The 19,912-nt window shown below is 47.8% G+C and overlaps 1 protein-coding gene across 1 annotated transcript in view; it reads right to left on the reverse strand.

The window, feature by feature from the left end:
- RALB (RAS like proto-oncogene B) overlaps positions 1-19,912 on the reverse strand; it is a 40,813-nt gene that overhangs the window by 9,079 nt on the left and 11,822 nt on the right. Inside the window, exon 2 of the mRNA XM_067025895.1 lies at positions 7,874-8,032. Within this exon, the coding sequence (XP_066881996.1) occupies positions 7,874-7,987 (114 nt within the window). The 5' untranslated portion in view covers positions 7,988-8,032. The remainder of the gene's footprint in view (positions 1-7,873; positions 8,033-19,912) is intronic.

Raw genomic sequence — 19,912 nt, forward strand, 5'->3', positions numbered from 1 at the left:
AGAGAAAAAGATCAACAAGCCGATGGGAAAAAGTGGCAACAGACATAACAATTCACAGAAAAATAAACACATATGATGTTAAACATATGAAAAGATGTTCATCCTCACTAATAAAGAAAATGGTAACTACATGGAGATCCCATTTTTCACCTACCAGACCGGCAAAAATCCCAAGGTGTGCCAACACACCTCTTGCACATTGCTAACGGCAGGAGACAGCAGTACAGTCTGTAAGGAGACCAACATGGGACACCTAATTGAGCGAGAGAAGCAGTCCTCCTCCTAGGAGTCTAATCTACAGACACACCTGCACAGCAACATACAAGGTTATCCACTGTGGCACCACGTGTGCAGCAAAAGATGAAAAAGCACCCAAATGCCCAGGACAGGGATCCACAGGATGCAATACTATGCAGCTATAGAAAAATGAGGAAAAACACACCCTGGGAAGACAAAACAAAACAAATTTAAAAGCTGTTAAACAGGAAAACTGAAGCAAATGAATGTAAATGAATATTACATTGGTAATGTAACCCGAAAGAGAAAGAATTAACCCAAGAGACTTTAAAAAAGAATATTTGGATAGAATACATCCCACTAAAAGAGACTAAGAACAAAAAAAATTCAAAGAAATGTTGAACTTCCCTCAGTGGTTATATTATTTAGTAGCAATGATATGAGTATCTCAAAGCTATTTTCTTTATATTGCATTATACATAAAATAAGTAATTATTTTAATGATAGTGTAAGTCAAGATATTCAGGGAAAAAAGTTAATGATAGCAATGTACTATTAAACTTGAATTCATGCTGGCGTAACTGGATATCTCCCCATGTAAAAGAATGAAATTGGATCCCTACTTCACATCACATACAAAAATTAACACAAAATGGATCAAAGACTTAAATGCAAGAGCTGAAACTATAAACTCTTAGCAGGAAACAGAAGGTGGAAATCTTCATGACCTTGGATTTAGCAATGCATTCTTAGATATGACACCAAAAGCACAAGCAACAAAAGGAAAACAAAGATAAATAGGACTTTATCAAAATTTAAAAATTTCATGCCTCAAAGGACACCACCAAGAAAGTCAAAAGACAACCCACAGAATAGCAGAAAATATCTGAAAAGCATGTATCTAATAAGGAACTTGTACCCAGAATATACAAATAACTCTTAAAACTCAACAATAAAGACAATTTTAAAATTAAATGAAATTAAATGCCAATTTAAAAATAGGCAAAGGGAAAAAAAAACAAATGAAGAAAAAACAAAGGAACTGAACAGACATTTCTCCAAAGAAGACATACAAATGGCCAATAAGCACATGAAAGACTGCTCAACATCACTAGTCATTAGGCAAATGCCAATCAAAACCGTGAGATGCCATTTTACACCCATTAGGATGCTATGATCAAAAAGATGGACAATGGCAAGCATGGGCGAGATCGCAGAGAAATTAGAACCGTCATACGTTGTAAAACGGTGCAGCTGCCATTGAAAACACGGCCTTTTTGTAGTTCCCAAAAAGTTAAACACAGGGTTACCATATAGTCCAGGAAATTTCCCACTTAGGTACACACCCAAGAGAATCTGACATGTCTACACAAAAACTTGTAGATGAATGTTCACAGCAACATTGCTCACAGTGGGCAAAGGTAGAAACAATCCAAGTATCTATCAATTGACAAATGGATACAGAAAACGTGACATATCCAGAGACTGGAGTATTATTCAGTAGTAAAAGGTAAGGAAGTACTGATTCCTGCTATAACGTGGATGAACCTTGACAAATTATGGTTGGTAAAAGAAGCCAGACACAAAATATCACATAATATATGAGTCTATTTATATGAAACGTCCAGAACAGACGAACCTATGGAAACGGAAAGCAGATTCGTGGTGGCTGGGGGAAGGGGGTGGAGAGGGACTGTCAGTGGGTAAAGGCTGTCTTTCTGGGGGATGAGAATGTTCTGGAAGTAATGGTGATGGTTGCACAATTCTGGGAATATACTAAAAACCACTGAATTGTACACTTAAAAGGGTGAATTTTATGGTATGTGAGTTACATCTCAATTTTTTTAAAAGCATGAAGCACTGATACAGCTATAAAATGGATGAACTTTCAAAACGTGATGCTCAGCGAGAGAAGCCAGACATAAAGGTCACACACTGTCTGATTCCACATATGTAAAATGTCCAGAGCAGCACAACCACAGACACAGAAAGCAGTCGCCAGGCCCGGGGCCGGTGGGGGGAGGTGGTAATGAGGAACGGCTGCTACCGGGCAGGGCTCCTCGTTTTGGGGTGATACAAATGTTCTGCGATTGCATTGTGGTGGTGGCCGCACAGCTGCGTGAATACACTAAAAATCACTGAATGGCTCACTTTAAAAGGGTGGACTTCATGATGCGTGAATTCTTCATAAAGCTGGCATTTAAATTTTTTAAAAATTTAAAACTCGAGTTGAAAATATCGAGATGAACTTATGGACCCTCTGAAGGACACTGTGTTGTCGATCAATAGCTACTAATTCAAATGATTTTAAATCTAAAAATAACCTAATACTAAAACTAAAGAGGGTACCTCCCTGGTGGCACAGTGGTTAAGAATCCGCCTGCCAGCGCAGGGCTCGAGCCCTGGTCCGGGAAGTTCCCACATGCCACGGAGCAGCTAAGGCCGTGCGCCACAACTACTGACCCTGCGCTCTAGAGCCCACAAGCCACAACTACTGAGCCCATGTGCCACAACTACTGAAGCCCGCGTGCCTAGAGCCCGTGCTCCGCAACAAGAGGAGCCGCTGCAATGAGAAGCCCGCGCACCGCAATGAAGAGTAGCCCCCGCTCGCCGCAACTAGAGAAAAGCCCACGTGCAGCAACGGGGACCCAACGCAGCCAGAAGTACATGAATTAATTAATTTGAAAAATAAATAAAACTCAAGAGTCTCTTACATTCATATAACAATCTTAAAATAGAGAAAATATGAAAATTTACCTATGCTTCACAGCACTGTCCTCCTGTTAACGTCCTTCCAGAGACGATACATGACCCCCCCCCGAAAACCCCACCACAACACCCTGTGCGAAGGTCTCCATACACCCTAAAGCACCTCGGTTACCTGTTCCTGCACTTCCAAGCGTGAAGCGGCAAGAGTCCCAGCCGCTCCTTTGGCGCTGCCAGTCAGAACGTCCCCCACAGGGCAGCGGGAAGGTGCGTCCGCGCCGGGCAGGGCGCTCACTGCGGGAGCTCAGCTCGCAGCCCGGACGTGTGCATTCGCTGTTGGCGGGTGCCACCGCACCGGTCCGCGGGGCTGCTGTGACGCCCGGACAGGCGGTCCAAGCGCAGCCTCCCGCGCCTGCAGCAAGAGAGCGAGCGCGGCCGCGGCCCACACTGCCCACACCGCCCGGGGCCAGGCAGGCCGTCTGGCAGCCTCCGAGGGCGCCAGACCCGGGGCCCTGCGGGCACGCCCTGCCGCCGCCTCGCTGACAGCCCCTGCCCATCCTTCCAAGGCAGAGCTTCGACAAAAATAAAGACTTCCGCGAGCCACCTTCCCTGGAAATTCCACCACAGATGCTCACAGGCTTTTTTAAACGAAGGGCAACGCACTGGACCAGGAGCGAACAAAGGGCCTGCGTGGCTTGGGAGGCGTCGGCCAACCGCACCTGCGAGCTCGGGCCTCAGTCTCCTTTCCCCTGGCCTCCCGGACTGGGGGCGCCGCGCCTGGCCGCTCCTCGGCACGGCCGGCAGAGCTTCGGGAAAAGAACGGCTCGGCTCCAGCTCCAGAGGGATGTGGTAAAGGAGCCCCGGCGGAGTCCGCGCTCAGCCGGGCTTGGCCGTCACCCCTCAGGTCCCTTCAGGCTCCCAAACCGTGACTCTAGAGCCAGACCCTTCGACCTCGCAGCCACTGGCCGGGCACCGGGGGCCCGCCGGCCACAGGTGTCGGAGAGCACAGATACAGGACGCCCCCTGCATCACAGAAGGTTCTAGCAGGCAGCACTGTTAGGGGAATCGACGCAAGCACCGCATCTCCCTTCTCCTGCTGCTGTGCCTTGATTTTACCATTCCTTCAACAGCTGCTGCTTTCTGGTCCCCACATACGTTAGCCAGAGGGAAACAGAGACTAAGGCCGAGCACAGCTTCCCCTCGGTTCCCTGAAGAAACTAGGAAGAAGAGAAAAAGCTCTTGATTCTCCGGCACCTCTTCCCCTCCCTCTTGCCGTACACACAGACACAGACACAGGGCGAGTGAAACATCCGTCTAGAGGGCCCTGCTCGCTCTCCTGCCGTGTCGGCCGCCAGGCTGGGCAGGATAGCTCCAGCCTCACGGCGGAGTCGGGCTCGGGGCCCAAGCGTGCTCTCAGATTTGGCACCCGGGGCCCCTCTGTCACCGCGTGGTAGAGCAGCCTCCCCTCCCCTGACGTGACTCCGGCCAGGCCGCCCCCCAGACGGCAGCGCGACAGACCTTCGGGGCTGGACGACTCTCCCGTGCGTCGCAACCCGCCGGGGGCCGGTTGCGACGGCCCCAAATGTCCCCAGACGCTGCCCGTGATTTGGCAGTGGGGGGCGGACATGCAGAACCCCCTTCATCTCCGCTAACGCCTGCTCTTCTAACCCGTCTCCCATGCTTCGTTTCCTCTCCTCCCTGTCGCTTCCTCCCCAGCCGCTGTTATAGAAGGAAAATAAGGGATCTTTAGGAAGCAAATCACATTTTTAAGGAAAAACAAATAAAGACTTCCAAAGCAGATCTTGTAACCTGCCTCTCTTCTTTTATGCAAAAACGTTTGGCGTGGGCTTCCCTGGTGGCGCAGTGGTTGTGAATCCGCCTGCCAATGCAGGGGACACAGGTTCAAGCCCTGGTCAGGGAAGATCCCACATACCCTGGAGCAACTCAGCCCCTGAGCCACAGCTGCTGCTAAAGCCCGCGGGCCCTAGAGCCCATGCTCAGCAACAAGAGAAGCCACCGTGATGAGAAGCCCACGCACCATAGTGAAGAGTAGCCCCCGCTCGCCTCAACTAGAGAAAGCCCAGGCAGCAACGAAGACCCAACACAGCCAATAAATAAAGAAATAAAAAGTTAAAAAGAACACACAACTCATTTGGCGTAAATTAAACAGATTCTGCTAGATTTCCCCACTTTGTCCCCTAGTATAAAATAAAGGAAAACAACCCTCCAAAACAAAAGTATACAAACGCTGGAGAGGGTGTGGAGAAATGGGAACCCTCCTACATTGTTGGTGGGAATGTAGACTGGTGCAGCCACTGTGGAGAACAGTACGGAGGTTCTTTAAAAAACTAAAAATAGAGCTGCCATAGGACCCAGCAATCCCACCCCCGGGCATATATCCAGAGCGAACTCTAATTCTAAAAGATACATGCACCCCTGTGTTCATAGCAGCACGATTTACAATAACCATAAAAAAGAATGAAATAATGCCATTCGCAGCAATGTGGGTGGACCTAGATTCTCATACTAAGTGAAGTCAGTCAGTCAGAAAGAGAAAGACAAATACCATATGATATGTGGAATCTAAAACATGGCACAAATGAACGTGTCTATGAAACAGAAACACCCTCACGGACATGGAGAACAGACTTGCGGTTCCCAAGGGGGAAGGGCTGGGGGAGGGAAGGACTGGGAGGTTGGGGTCAGCAAATGCAAACTATTGTATAGAGGACGGATAAACAACAAGGTCCTACTGTAGAGCACAGAGAACTCTATTCAATACCCTGTGATGAACCGGAATGGAAGAGACTATGAAAAAAGAATGTATATATAAGTATGACTGAATCACTTTGCTGTACAGCAGAAATTAGCACAACATTGTAAATCAGCTAGACTTCAATTTGAAAAGGAAAAAAAAAAGAAATTGGTCATGCAGAAACATACAAACAAAAAGTTTCTCACGATAAGATACAGTGGGGTGTGACCCAGGAGGAGATGGTCTGGAGGTTTTGGTTTTGGTCTGAAGCTTATTCATTGCAGGGCCTTCTCTCAAGAAAAGAATACAAGATATATATAATATAGATATATATATAAATATATATATAAGATATATATAATATATAATATATATAATTTATTATAATATATTATAATATATATTTTATATATGATATATAATGGTAAATAGAAATGGTAAATAGAAAAATGATTATCTAGAAGGAGAAAAGAAATTATAATTCATTACACGGTTTTTAAACTACACAAATACTCTGGTGAACCCAAGCCTCGGGGGCCCCTTGATGGGTCACGCCCTTGTACGGCATTCTCCGCTTGAGCGCACAAGGCGCTGAGGCTGGCTTGCAAGCAACAGCGTACGGCGGCGTGAGGACACGACCCCGTGACCGCGTCGTTGTGTGGAAGGACCCGTCTTAGCTACCAAACACTTCCCTGCTGGCCGGGGCGAAGCAAGCGGCCACGGGAAGAGCTGTCTACAGGAAGGGCCACGCTGCGGAGAAGCGGGGGCGGCCTCCAGCAACCGGGGCCCCGCCCTGCACCCGCCAACAGCCCGCGGGCTTGCAGGAGGCTAGGCACCCTCCCCGCAGTCTGAGACCCTGGGCAGCACGGCACTCAGCCGGGCCAGCCTCCTGGATACTGGAGGTGACGGGTGTCCGTGTGGGGGTCTGTTATTCCGGCAAAGTAACAGTCTTGCTCATTAACTGCGGACACACCTCTGCAACACCGCCCCATCCTGCTGGCGGTCCGCGTTTGAGCTGTGCCGTCAGGCACCAGGAGCCCTGAAGCACTGGCCTGGCCAGAAAGTGCGTTCCGGGCCACTGCAAGATGGTCTGGAAAGACCCGAGCGCACTTTTTGGCCAAGCCGACGTTGCCTACAGCAAATTGAAAAAGAATTCAGTCCTTCCTCTAGCACCTCTGGTCCGAGTTTCTCTTTCATGACGGTTCAGCAAGGTTCCTTCGGCTTCACGACTAGGTGGCGTTCCTAGTAAGGACGGTTGTGGGACTCCTGGCAAATTTAGGCCCCGCGTCCGTCTTCCCTGTGAGGGGCCGTAAGGCCTGGAAAATCTTCCAGACCAGCCTCGGACACCGCGTTTGGAGCCGCTGCCCACTCACTTGCCGTGCCGGGCGCTTTGGACACAGCCCTCCCTGCGCCCCGCCCACGAGGCCAGGGCCCCTGCTAACTGCGTCCTTAAGTCGGCTTCCCTTGGCCACATCGCAAAATGTCGCGGTCACGGCAGCACACCCTGTGGGGCAGCAGGAAGCTGGACGGGGCAGAGCCCGGTGGAAAGAAAGGGTCATCTTGGCTGATCGTGGTGACAGTGCCCTCTGCCGCAAATTCTGGAAGGCACGAGCTGCGCAAACAGGGTGCCGGCGAGAGGCCCCGCGGCTCTGGTCTGGACACGCTGCTGCACGACCGGCCAAAGGCCGTCGAGCAGGGACACCTGTTTCCACAGGAGCCAAGCCCGTGCCGTCGCACTGGACTCGGCAGCAGCGCCACTGCCCCCAGGAAGTGATGCGAGCTTGGGGCTTTGGCTTGAACCGGGGGAACTAGAGCAAGGAGAAGAGATGGAGCTCTTGGGGCAGCTCAGCTGTCCCCTTCGGCGCCTGTACGAGCTGGCTGTCATGGCTAAGCATCTGGCCCGCCCTTTCGACACCTCCCCCCAGCTCCTGTCCCAATATAACGACGGCCGCGATGCGAGCAGGGACCCCGCATGTCCCTGCCTGAGCCGAAATGATTCGCCTAACATCAGCAGTGCAGCTCTTCCCCTGGTTAGAGCCCCCGGAAAGCTACTCGGAAGCCAGGGCAGCACAGCCCGCCCCGTGACCCCGACAGGCCCCGGGGACGGGCGCAGGCGCGCAGCTGGAGGAGGGGCGCCGTGGCGGCAGGCTGCCCCGACGGGGAGGCGCATCTTACCTCATCGTACATGAACTGCAAGGTCAGGGCCGACTTGCCCACCCCTCCGCTGCCGACCATGATCACCTTGTGAAGGACCAGGGAGCTCTGGCTCTTGCTCTTGTTTGCAGCCATTCTGCCGGTGTTCTGCGAAACGCGGCCAGACGACCCACACGGGAGCTGCCAAGGAAGAGGACACACTCAGAGCGCGTGGGCTCCCACCCAGAGGAAGTCACGTGACAACCCTCCAGAAGAGCCCGACCCAGACGTTCCACCGGAGAACTCATTCTTCCAGGCTCGAGGCAGAGATAAAGCCCCCCAAGCACTGCCGAGTCACAAAGCAGAGCTGAGCCGACCCGAGGGAAGGCGAGATGGAGAGAAGAAACGGGCGTGCGCACCCGATGCCCCATCACTGGGGGTGGGGCGGACAGTCCACCAGCAAACCCGCACGCCCCCAACAGAGCCGCAGGGGGCGGGCAAGCCACACAGCGGCCCCCCGCGCCAGCTGTGCCACAGGGGCCGCTCAGGGCCCCGGCATCTCTGTACCCTCGCTCCCTCCCCGCCGCCTTCCAACACACCCACACGGCCCTCCCAGGGGACCAAGGGGGGCTCTGAAGAGGGGTGAGTAGACCTGCTTTTAATATCAGCATCCCTTCATGACACAGGATAGTTAAAAGGAAGACAACTAAATTATTTATTACACGTTGACTTACATTAAGAATTAAATGAGTCAGACTTTTCCAAAACAATGATCTATTAGTCAGAATCAGTTTGGCCTCATCAGAAGTGAGATAAAGTGAGTAGAATAGAGCAAGCAATCCTGGCGGTGTGGGAAGAGAAAGTATTCTCAATAAGCACACTTAACAGGTACCTGAAACTTGGCATCTAATTAACCTGACAAGCTTCTGCACAGCAAAGGAAACCATACACAAAACAGAAAGACAGAATTTTCTCCCTTACAGAATGGGAGAAAATATTTGAAAATTGATGCAACCGACAAGGGATTAATTTCCAAAATTTACAAACAGCTCATACAACTCAATATCAAAAAAACAACCGACCCAATCAAAAAATGGGCAGAAGACCTAACTAGACCTTTCTCCAAAGAAGACATACCGATGGCCAACAAACACATGAAAAGATGCTCAACATCACTAATTATTAGAGAAATGCACATCACAACTACAATGAGGTATCACCTCACACGGTTCAGAAACAGCCATCAAAAAGTCTACAAACAATAAATGCTGCAGAGGGTGTGGAGAACAGGAAACCCTCCTGCACTGTTGGTGGGAATGTTAAGTTGTTGCAGCCACTATGGAGAACAGTATGGAGGTTCCTTAAAAAGCTGAAAATAGAGCTACCATATGCTCCTGCATAACCCAAGTGCCAATTTTTATTTTAAACGATTTTTATGGAAACTCTCTCACAGATGCCACAGCGTAAGGAAACAGGGCATGGGCCCGGGCATGTCACAGGCCCGAGTCCGGCTCTGCCATTCGTGAGGTGCGGGACCTGGACACTAGTTATTCAGTTTCTCTAAGCCAGTTTTCTTATTTGCAGACACAAGTAAACCACCACCCACCCTGAAGGATTTTTCTGAGTATTAAATGAGATAACACATGTGAAAGATCGAAGCCCTGTGCCTAGCATATAACAGGAACTTAAAAAAGGCTGGTTTCCTTCCTATCTCACTTTAAGAGAATTTTTTTTCTCATTAGACGTGATGGGCACCAATTTCTGACAAAGTAACTTGAAAATGCCGCCGGGAGAAAAAAAAAATACACACACACACACCACTGCATAACAGAAAACAACATCTTTTTTTTTTTTTTTTTTTTTTTTTTGCGGTATGCGGGCCTCTCACTGTTGTGGTCTCTCCCGTTGCGGAGCACAGGCTCCGGATGCGCAGGCTCGGCGGCCACGGCTCACGGGCCCAGCGGCTCCGCAGCATGTGGGATCTTCCCGGACCGGGGCACGAACCCGTATCCCCTGCATCGGCAGGCGGACTCTCAACCACTGCGCCACCAGGGAAGCCCAACAACATCATTTTAGATCAGTGGTTCCCATCCTCGGTGGCACAAGGGGATCCCTGGGGAGCTTTAAAAACACCCCCAGAGATTCTGATGGAGTTTGGTCTGGGATGCCTGGGATCACAGCCTGGGCATGAGAACATCTAAAAGCTTCCCAGGTGATGACAGTAGACCTCCAAGGTTGAGAACTTCTATGAAATGCACAGCTAGGCTCAAAAAAAAATCCCAGCACTGGGGAGAAAAACAATCAGAGCTGATATTTCTGTGGTCCTAGGTGGTTGCTGCTCTGGGTAACTTAGGATTTAACACACACACACGTCTGTCCCTCAGAGACACCAAGAGCCTTGAAGGAATGCACCTTCAGGTAAAGAATGGACGAGCAGGACTTCTCTGGTGGCTCAGTGGTTAAGAACCCACCTGCCAACACAGGGGACACGGGTTCGAGCCCTGGTCCGGGAGGATCCCACATGCTGTGGAGCAACGAAGCCCGTGCGCCACAACTACTGAGCCTGCGCTGTAGAGCCCATGAGCCACAACTACTGAAACCCGTGTGCCACAACTACTGAAGCCCACGAGCCACAACTACTGAGCCCGCGAGCCCCTACTGAGCCCGTGCTCTGCAACAAGAGAAGCCACTGCAATGAGAAGCCCACACCCAGCAATGAAGAAGACCCAATGCAGCCAAAAATAAAATAAATAAATAAATCTATTAAAAATTAAAAAAAAAAGAATGGACGAGCAAAATGTCCGTCCACTGTCGGGGAGGAAGACATTTCCTCTGCCCTTCTAGGCTCTTCTTTCTGGTCTGAGAATTAAAGTGACATGCAACAGGTTAACAGGAGAAAACCAGCAAAGTCTAGTAATGTGTGGACCTGGGAGAGACCCCAACAACCTGAGCACCTTGTTCAAACGGCCGAAGCCCTCACCTTAGATACCGTCCTTGCCTAAAGGCAGAAGAGGATGTCGAGGATGGGGAGGGTCGCCTATGAGAGGTTATGAGACCAGGGAAGGCTGGGTAAACAAGGGGAAGGTTCTTGAAGTCCTTACCTTCTCCACCCCTAGGAGCTGCTAGAGATGCGGCCGTCCTCGTGTTCCCGGTACAGTGAGGGGGACGCCCTTGCGTATGGAGATGCCCCTGGTAAATGTCCCTGTCCCTTGCAAAACGGTGATTCCTACTTGGTTTTCAGAATTTCTTCTACGCCTGCTGTTTCCCGGAAAATAACCAGCTTAAAACTATTAATATGCCAAAGAGACCTATCCTGGGATGGTACCTGCTCCCCTACAGCAGCAACAGGGGAGGTCAACAAGGAAAGCATGTCTGCCTGAGCCCTGGCGGGAGGAACATGTGCCCCGAAGCTGTGACCGCAGCACTCCCCCAAGGCCAGGAAGCGACAACGAGAGTAACCCCAGGCTGCTCAGGGTGCTAGACTACAAGCTCTGCGGGGGATGCAGCGAAGCCGGCTCAGGATTCCTACAACTAAAGCCCACGTAGGGGCCTGACCTATGAAACACCTACGAAAATAACCACCAGGAGAGTCGGCGTGCGTAACGAGTAGGACTTTTCAGACCGCCACTATAAAAAGTATTACTCGATCATTTTTAACAAAGGCAGAGGCAAAATGTGGGGAAACTGCATTATCAGGAGGCCAGGAGTTGAACAAGAATCACTCTGAATGTCCACAATCCTTTTTTAAGTATTTAAAATGAAAAGTAATAACAATGCAGGGGAGGAAAAACAAACGCATCTTAATTCATTGGCTAAAACAAACGCATCTTAATTCATTGGCTGGGGCCCTGAAAATCGGACTGACGAGAGACAGATTAAGGAGAGAAAAACAAACAGAGGCTTCTGAACAGATGCATCTCGCATCCACGCAGGGGAGCGCAGTGGTGGTGGCTCCACGGGTGGTGGGACACGGGCTCACAGAGCATCTTAACCAAAGAACAACGAATGTTGCAGGGAAGTGACAAGACAAGGGAGGGGGCTTTGCACTTCTGGGAGGGGGAAACTGATGCAGGGTGCGGGCAAGCCTCCTCTGGGTGATTAAGGATCGCCCCGCCCTTCCTGGTGGAGAGGGGAAGGTAGAACTTTTCTCTGTGTCTGTTACTTTTCAGTTGCCTTCAGCTCAAAATAATCCTTACGTCAAAGTGGCATCTTTTGGGGTGACATATTCTGACTGCCCTTCGGTGCTCAGTAGAAAATGTAGAAAATACACAAAACTATCTTTAAAAAAAAAGAGAAAAATCCTGTCACCCAGAGATATTCGCTACTACAGCGTTACTTCCTGCCCGTAATTTAATCTGTATATTCCTATATTTTCATCCACATACTCCTACATTTAAGACCTTTTCTGAGATCATATTTATGTAGTTTTGCATGTTACTTTCCACGCAGTGTGGCTACCGGTCGGCTTAAGCAGTGAAGACCAATCATACTCCGCAGCGTTTCCGGATGGCTCAAGGACATCGTCACTATGGAAACCAGTCGTGTGACCGGCTGCTCTGGGTGGCGTCACGTGTCTGCTGGCTCCCCTCAAGCTGGACCCTCCGTCCACTCTCCCTTTTCTAATGGCGAGCTTTTTAATAAGCGCTCTACGCAATTAACTAGACAATTAAGCACATGTGAATTGTGAGTAAGATAGGGTCATGTGGGATGAGGAGCCGGCCTCCCCCAAAGGCTCAGGAAGGTGGAGGTGCTTTGGGCCTAATTTCTGGTCCACAGCTGCTCCCCACAGGGCCGAGGTCAGTGCCTGAGGCTGCAAACTCCAAGACCATCAACCCGTCACACAATGGCTCCGAAGCAGCCTTGCTCCCATGAATTATTATAGTTGTATGACAATGGAGAAATCCTTTTCCAGATTAGGGGCAGGGGTGCTTTCAAACACATGTAGACATCTAACTCTGAGCTGTTATTTTCAAAACACAAAGTCAGTTTCTCTAGAAGAAACCCCAATAAATGGATTGAAGACTGTTGAACAAATCCACAGATATTTGCCAAAATATCTGTGCTCAAAGCTCAAAAACTGAAGCAACCATGGTGGTTCTTTCCAGTCTGTATAACCCGTGAGCACGTGACACGATGAGGGGCAAGGCAGGACAGTCAGCCTGGACCAATCCCGGAAACTGCAAATGCCGACCTCCAGACTCCTGTAACCGGAGAGGATAAACCCCTATTGGTTTAAACCATTACGAGTCTATTGTTACTTGTACCGAAAGCACTCCAGAAACGGTCTTTGCACTCCAGAAACTCAAAGTCCAGTGATTAGTTACAAAAGATTAGTCAACGGTTATAGTATGGCTGCCAAATTCTATGGCAGGCGTATCCAAGGGCTCTGGGGTCGCAGAGGAGGGACATCTAGATCAGAGCAGGTCAGGGGATGCTCTCACAGGGACAACTGAGATGTGAAGGAGGTAGCTGCAGAGGAGGAGAGATACCAGGAAGAAAACAAGCCAGTGAGGCGCAGGAAGGTCACGCCGGCGACTTGATGTTTATAACAGATGTGCCTCGCCCATAAACATGCTCTTAAAAAATAACACAGCCATCCCTCCCCCGAACATTTTATTGGCAAAAGTTCCAAGTTTTCAGAAAAGCAGAAAGAGCTGCACAGTGAACCCGTATTCGCAGCCCTGGATTCTACAATCAACATGTTACTCCATTTGCTTTATCACAAACCCAGTCATCGGGCCTCCCTTGACCCACCCATCAATCCATCTTACTTTTTGATGTGTTTCCATGGAAACTGTAGACATCGGTACATGCCATTCCTAACTTCAGCAGACATCCATTGTTTACAAAGCAATTATACTCCTCCCAGAACCATCTCTGAGGGGCTTGCAAACCTCTTAATCTCTTCTACGAACTCTTTGGGTTCATCGCCAGTACACAAAAGCCACAACACAGACCTTCCAACAAGGGGAATCGGGGCCCATAACGCCACGTTCTGGCAGGCTCACACCTTACAGTCAGAAGTTTTTAGCGGGGGCTTGGGAAACACACCAACAGACACCCTTTAATACGTCTCTACCTACCAACCGGAAAGCTCTTTAGTGGGCTTCATTTTTGTCCCAAAAAACCATTTAAACACTACTCTGTGCTAAGCTGTGCACCTCTGCCCTTAGGAAACGCAATCTCCTAAGGAAAGATGTATAAACAAAGCATGGAAATAGAACTGCCCACAGATAAAGATGCTACCAGGTCTGATGGAAAGCATGACGAACTCTGGGAAAAGAAGATCCAGAAAGGCTTCGACATGGAGTCCAAGTTCACTCAGCAGAGGGGCTGAGAGAGTGAAGCTTCCCACGCATAATGGAAGGCAGGCATGCAAAGCAACAGAGGCATGAAGCATCCTGGCAGGTCTGCTATCACGTGACATGGAAGCGCAGGTCCGGGGTGGGGAAGCGACAGGGCCTTGCGTCTGAAAAGACAGACTGTTCATCTACAAATGAGCCTGAAATGCTGACTGAAGAAACCTATCCTAGAGAAAGCAGGGAGCCACTGCGGGAGGGTTCCCCAGCCCAATCTTTACAGTTGTAAGGCATGGGGTAAGAATGAACACGTACCCTCCCATACAGAAAACCAAGACAGCTTCATTTAGGTGGCTTGGCAAGGAGACAAAAGAGCTGGGAAATGGTTTTCCTACGTCATGTTCTATAGCACACACTAATATTAGAGGGGACTCTCTACCACTTAGCACTGATTCAAATACAAGAACACATATTCCCCTGAGAAGTAACATTCTGAAAGCAAATCAAGGTATAGATACATAAACCATGCAAATGTGTGTGGTTTCTACTGCCCCCCCAATCCCATGGGCCAATATAGCCATTAGTCTTGCGTTAAACTTAAGCTGGGAGAGAACAAATCAGTAGGTATCAGAGGGTTGTCATGAAAATCAAACGAGAATTTGAAAATGTAGAAAAAAAGTACTCCTTCAGTCCTCATAAAATTCATCTGTCCTGGGTAACATGGTACACAAAAGCACATGGGAAACGATCAAACACTGTACACGTGCAAAGAATTGCATTTAGCACTTTTTCTCCAGTTAATATGACTTGAAGGTGGTAACCTGGATATTACTAATAGGCCATAATCATAATATTTAAGTCTCTTAGAATATTATTCAAGGTTTTAGTCCTTTAAATCATCAAAATGGAAGACAATCCTAAATCTGGGACAATCTAAGCACCAAAATAATTAAGGACAGTAATGAAAACAAACCACTGAAGAACAAGGAATTCATGAATCCATACCTATAGTAAATATTAAACAAACAAAGGGAAACAGGAGGGCTCCTGCTTAGAGTAGAACACCACAGGCTGACTGATAAACGTACCGGGTAGGAAAGTGAAAAAAACCCCAACATTTTGCAACTACCAGAGTAAAGACCGGTTCAGGCAGGAATCATTAGTAAAAGATGCGAAAGCTAAAGGGGAGATTTAGATGAGGAACAGGATCCTTTCCATGGTCTTAAAGCGTCTCCATAGATTATTTATGAATCAGGCTCTGCATTTCAACAAGCAGCACTATTCTGAGTGTCAAGACAAATCCCAACTCTTCAGACCACTTCCTGTTACGATCCAAATCAGGAACAATCCGATTTAAATTAGGTCATGAAGGACCCTCCCCTCCCAAAAAAACCAGCACTCTCAAATATGAAGGAACACAGGAAACAGATTGCAGGGGCTGTAAATGCTGAATAATGACAAAGAAAAGCGCAGTGACACTGTCTCTCAGGGGGTATCATTTCCCTTAACACTGAAAGTCGACACGCAGCCTTCCTATTTCCTAGCACCTAACACCAAATTAGACATCGTTGTGACAAAATGACTATACATGTGAGTGTGCACGTGTGTGAGAATAGGAACTGACAGCACTGAACCCCTGAGTCCCTATCCTTTTAACGACACAACACAAACTTGTGGTTATTTGTAAACAGTCTCTCACACACTCCCTGGACAGATAGGTAGGTAGTATCTTATTCCTATGTGTGCCTCCAGGGCCTTCAGTGAATCAGAGACCTAGAAATGCCCAGAGAATGTGTAAAGAATGAATGAACGATGAGGTAAGAGTTTTAAGAAATAAAAACGAGGACACATTTTAAATAATTTTCGGTAACACGTACTATGGCACATATCTCATCCACGTTCCATTAAGGAAATGTCTCCTGATTGTTCTATTGTGAACGCTGATTCTAGAAGGTAAGCAATTAAAGTGGCAGCCCTCCGCAGAGGTTCTTTTTGTAGTTTAGCAATAAATGCTGTTAGCTACAAAAATAACAATTTTTAAATGCACACCTGTGCAAGCACAGGCATATACACGTGCTCAGAAGCCAGGTTGAAGAGATGGGTCAGAGATGGACAATTAAAGATCAATAAAGATAATAACTGCAATGGATCGAAACACACCTAATTTGTTCACAATGAAACTAAAAAAGTACCTATTCGTCACCTTTGGAGGACCAGTGGAACAACTCATTATTTTAAAAATTGGTAAATTAAATCTTTGAGAGGCCATTTTCCAAGCTCATGTACAATGCCCCCAGTATTCTCAAAAAAAAAAAAAAAAATTGGTAAATTAAGGGAAAGAATTAAAAAGGTATCTTGCTTCTCCTATATAAACTGTACTAACTGGCGACCAAATAATAGATGAAGCAAAGTTTCCCTTTACAAAATATTCTAACTACTCAAGGAATGATGGAACTGGGGCTACCACCATTTTGCAACTCCTCGTGAGTTAAGAAATCTAGTATCAATGGCTGCTAACATTACAAAAAGAGACAACCTGACACCTTGAAAAAGACACGTAATTATTAATGATGTAGTCTTGACAAAAAAGCTTCTAAATCTAACTACTGATTTACGAGAGGTGCAGGAGACAGAGGAAAATGCTGAACATACCACACAGACACACCATCAGCAACACAGAGACTGCAGGAAGCTCTATGGAATAAGTCACCCAGTTTCTTCAACAAATAAAGTGCAAGAAAAAAGAAAGATGGAGAGGGAACCTGTAAATTATGAGACCTAGGAGCCATACCAACGGACTGAAATACATGCCTTATACATGGATCCCAGTTTGAACAAACACACACACAAGAAAACTGGGGAATTCTGAACACTGGCTGAATTGGATAATATTAAGGAATTATTCTTCAAAAAGAATTTCAAGTGACTACATTTAACCTCGTTACAAAAGAAGCTAAATGATATATGGGATTTGTTTCAAAGTTACCAAGGGGAGAGAGAGGAAGTAGGGATGTAGATGAACTAAGATTAGCCATAAACTGAGCATAAACTGTTGAAGCTGACTGATAGATACAAGGTAGTTGATTATACTAGTCTCTGTACTTTTATATATATTTGAAAACTTCCACACTGAAAAGTTTTTTAAAACAATGAGGACACAGATATAGGTGCCTGGGTCCCACTCTCCTAGAGATTCCAATTTAGGCACATGGAAACCTAGGTGCTCCGGCTGTCCAGGTCATTCCAATTCACACCTAGATTGCAAACCATCCCATTAAACTTTGAGTTCTTTGAGAACAGAGTCTGTATTTTGTTTACCACGATTTCACCCATTACCTATGACAGAAAACATATTTAAATATTAATTGAATGAATTAACTAAGATGGGAGGCATTTTCTCACCTTAATTCTTTTTTTTTTCCGTTTAACATCTTTATTGGAGTATAATTGCTTTACAATGGTGTGTTAGTTTCTGCTGTATACAGAGTGAATCAGTTATCACTTTAATTCCATAGCAATTAGAATACTCATCCATCTGGAACCATGAATCTAACTTCAACTGGAATTCTTCTTTTCTAATGACTATTAGCTGACAGTCTCACAGAGTGAGACTGGTAGCACAAAGGTGCCACCACCTTTGTTTTTGCAAGGGCCGTGGTTCATTGCTATCTCAAGAAAATTGATTCACTTTTCACAGGCTGATTCAAAATTATTTTCCTGAGTTTCTAGCATCTCGATGGAGATGAGAAATGTCACTGCTTAACTCTCTGATGTCATCCCTAGAGACAATCTCTTTATTTTTCATTCAGCCCCATCAAGTGAATGCTTTTCCTCTTCATATTCACCTCCTAACTAGAGAATCTTACTCATCATAGACTCTTCTATGTAACTTCTGTTCTGCAAATTCAAGTACTACGACCATCTCCGTATCTTCACACTGAAGTTTTAAAGTCTTCAGAAATAGGGGAGCCCCGAGTAAACGAGAAAGAAAATTTTTTAAAGATTCTCTTGGGAAAGCATACATAGAATTTTACCATGTGTGTGTACAGCACAGGGAGAGCTACATTCAACATCTCATAATAACCTATAATGGAAAAGAATCTGAAAAAGAATAGATAGATATAGATCTCAATCACTTTGTTGTACACGTGAAAGTAACATGACATTGTAAATCAACTCTACTTCAATTAGAAACAAAAACCCCTTTGGGTGTGAGGCTGTTTACCTGACACTTCTATCCCTTCCCACGGAGGACACCAGGTGACAGCACACCTGGCTTTGAAAGCACACAAACAACTCAAGTCCAGGGACTGAGACCCAGGCAGGGCCGGAGCTGGGGCGGGCGGGGGCGGGGGGAGATACACGACACAGAGGCACTTCCTCCCGAATGAATAAAGCATGAACTCTACATATACAGCTGAAGGGGCTTCCAGGGAGTCCCCCCGCCCTGCCCCTGTATGTCTAGGACTCCTGTCCACAGTGACAGAAGCCCCAGGTGAAAGTAGCTGAAGCAGAAAAGTCACTGATTGGCTCACACAGCCGACGTCCAGGGACGCGGATGCCGCCGCCAGGGCCAGAACTTGCTCTCCCGTCGCGGGTCTCCCCTCTCCAACCTCGTGGCCCACTGCTCTGCCCCAAGCACCGCCCCCTCCCAACCCCAGGCCTCTCGCAGTCAACGCTCCGGCTCGATTCCTCGACCCGTGGGCTTCCACGTTCACACCACGTCCTCAGGGAGGCCTCCCAGACCACCCGGCCTCAGGCGCCCCTCCCATCCCCCACCTCTGCCCTTTGCCTCTCTCACTGCCCGGAGCCCAGTCTGCAGTTCCTTTCTTTTTTCCTACTTACTGGCTTTTTGCTATTCACTCCACAATAATTTAAGCTCCCTGAGGGCAGGCCCCAGAGCTGCCTTTCCCTCTTGTATCCTGCCACTGTAGGGATATTTCCCTTTTATCATCACATAAATCATGCTGCAACCTAAATAACATGGATTTTACCCAAACTGTGGTCATCATGAAGTCTAGCGCATGGCATAAACTTGACACTTGGGGATTCATTCATATCTTATTTCCAGTACTTATGGTCAGAAGCCTAAAAACTGTAAGCCACTACTTCCTAATTTCAAAAACAAAGTTTGACAAGTAGATAACATTAGTTTACATTTTTTAAGCTTTGAGAGTTTGTCACTAAAGAATTTTAATCTCTTAAGGTTGTTATTTCAATATTCCTTAAGAGTCTCATCGTTTCACCCATTGCTTTAAATGAGCACTTATGGTCATCTGATTGCTATCTGGTGGGCAGCGACCTTTCTGACGGGCCATCTCGTACCCGATCTGCCTCTCGGAAGGGAGCCCAGGCCCCTGCAGGGGACAGCTGAACCTGGACGGCCAGGTGGCGGGAAGGGCAGGACAGCTGCTCTGAGCGCCTGAGTCCCAGGGGCCGCTGGTCACCCAGCCAGGGGTCTCCACAGCCACAGACTCACAACGGCCGCGGCTGAGCCCTCCCGCAAATCTTTCTAGCAAACAAAGGTACTCGGTATGGACTTCTCTAGTTGCTAAGTTTGCACCTTCTTACTGCTTTTCACGAAATGGGGACTCCAGGAATGACGGTCCTGGCAGGAAACCACTGCAGTTATCAGAGCGCTCAGTTTCTCCCTGTAGTCTCAGCCTTTCCCACGTGTACTGACTCGGAGAAGGAACCTCCAGGGCGCCCTCCCTGTGTGTAGCTGCTACTGCCCCCAGCACCGGGAATAGAATATTTTTATCTTCCCACGCAGGTATGACTC

The sequence above is a fragment of the Kogia breviceps genome, chromosome 2 (genome assembly GCF_026419965.1).
Source record: "Kogia breviceps isolate mKogBre1 chromosome 2, mKogBre1 haplotype 1, whole genome shotgun sequence".
Classification (NCBI taxonomy): domain Eukaryota; kingdom Metazoa; phylum Chordata; class Mammalia; order Artiodactyla; family Physeteridae; genus Kogia; species Kogia breviceps.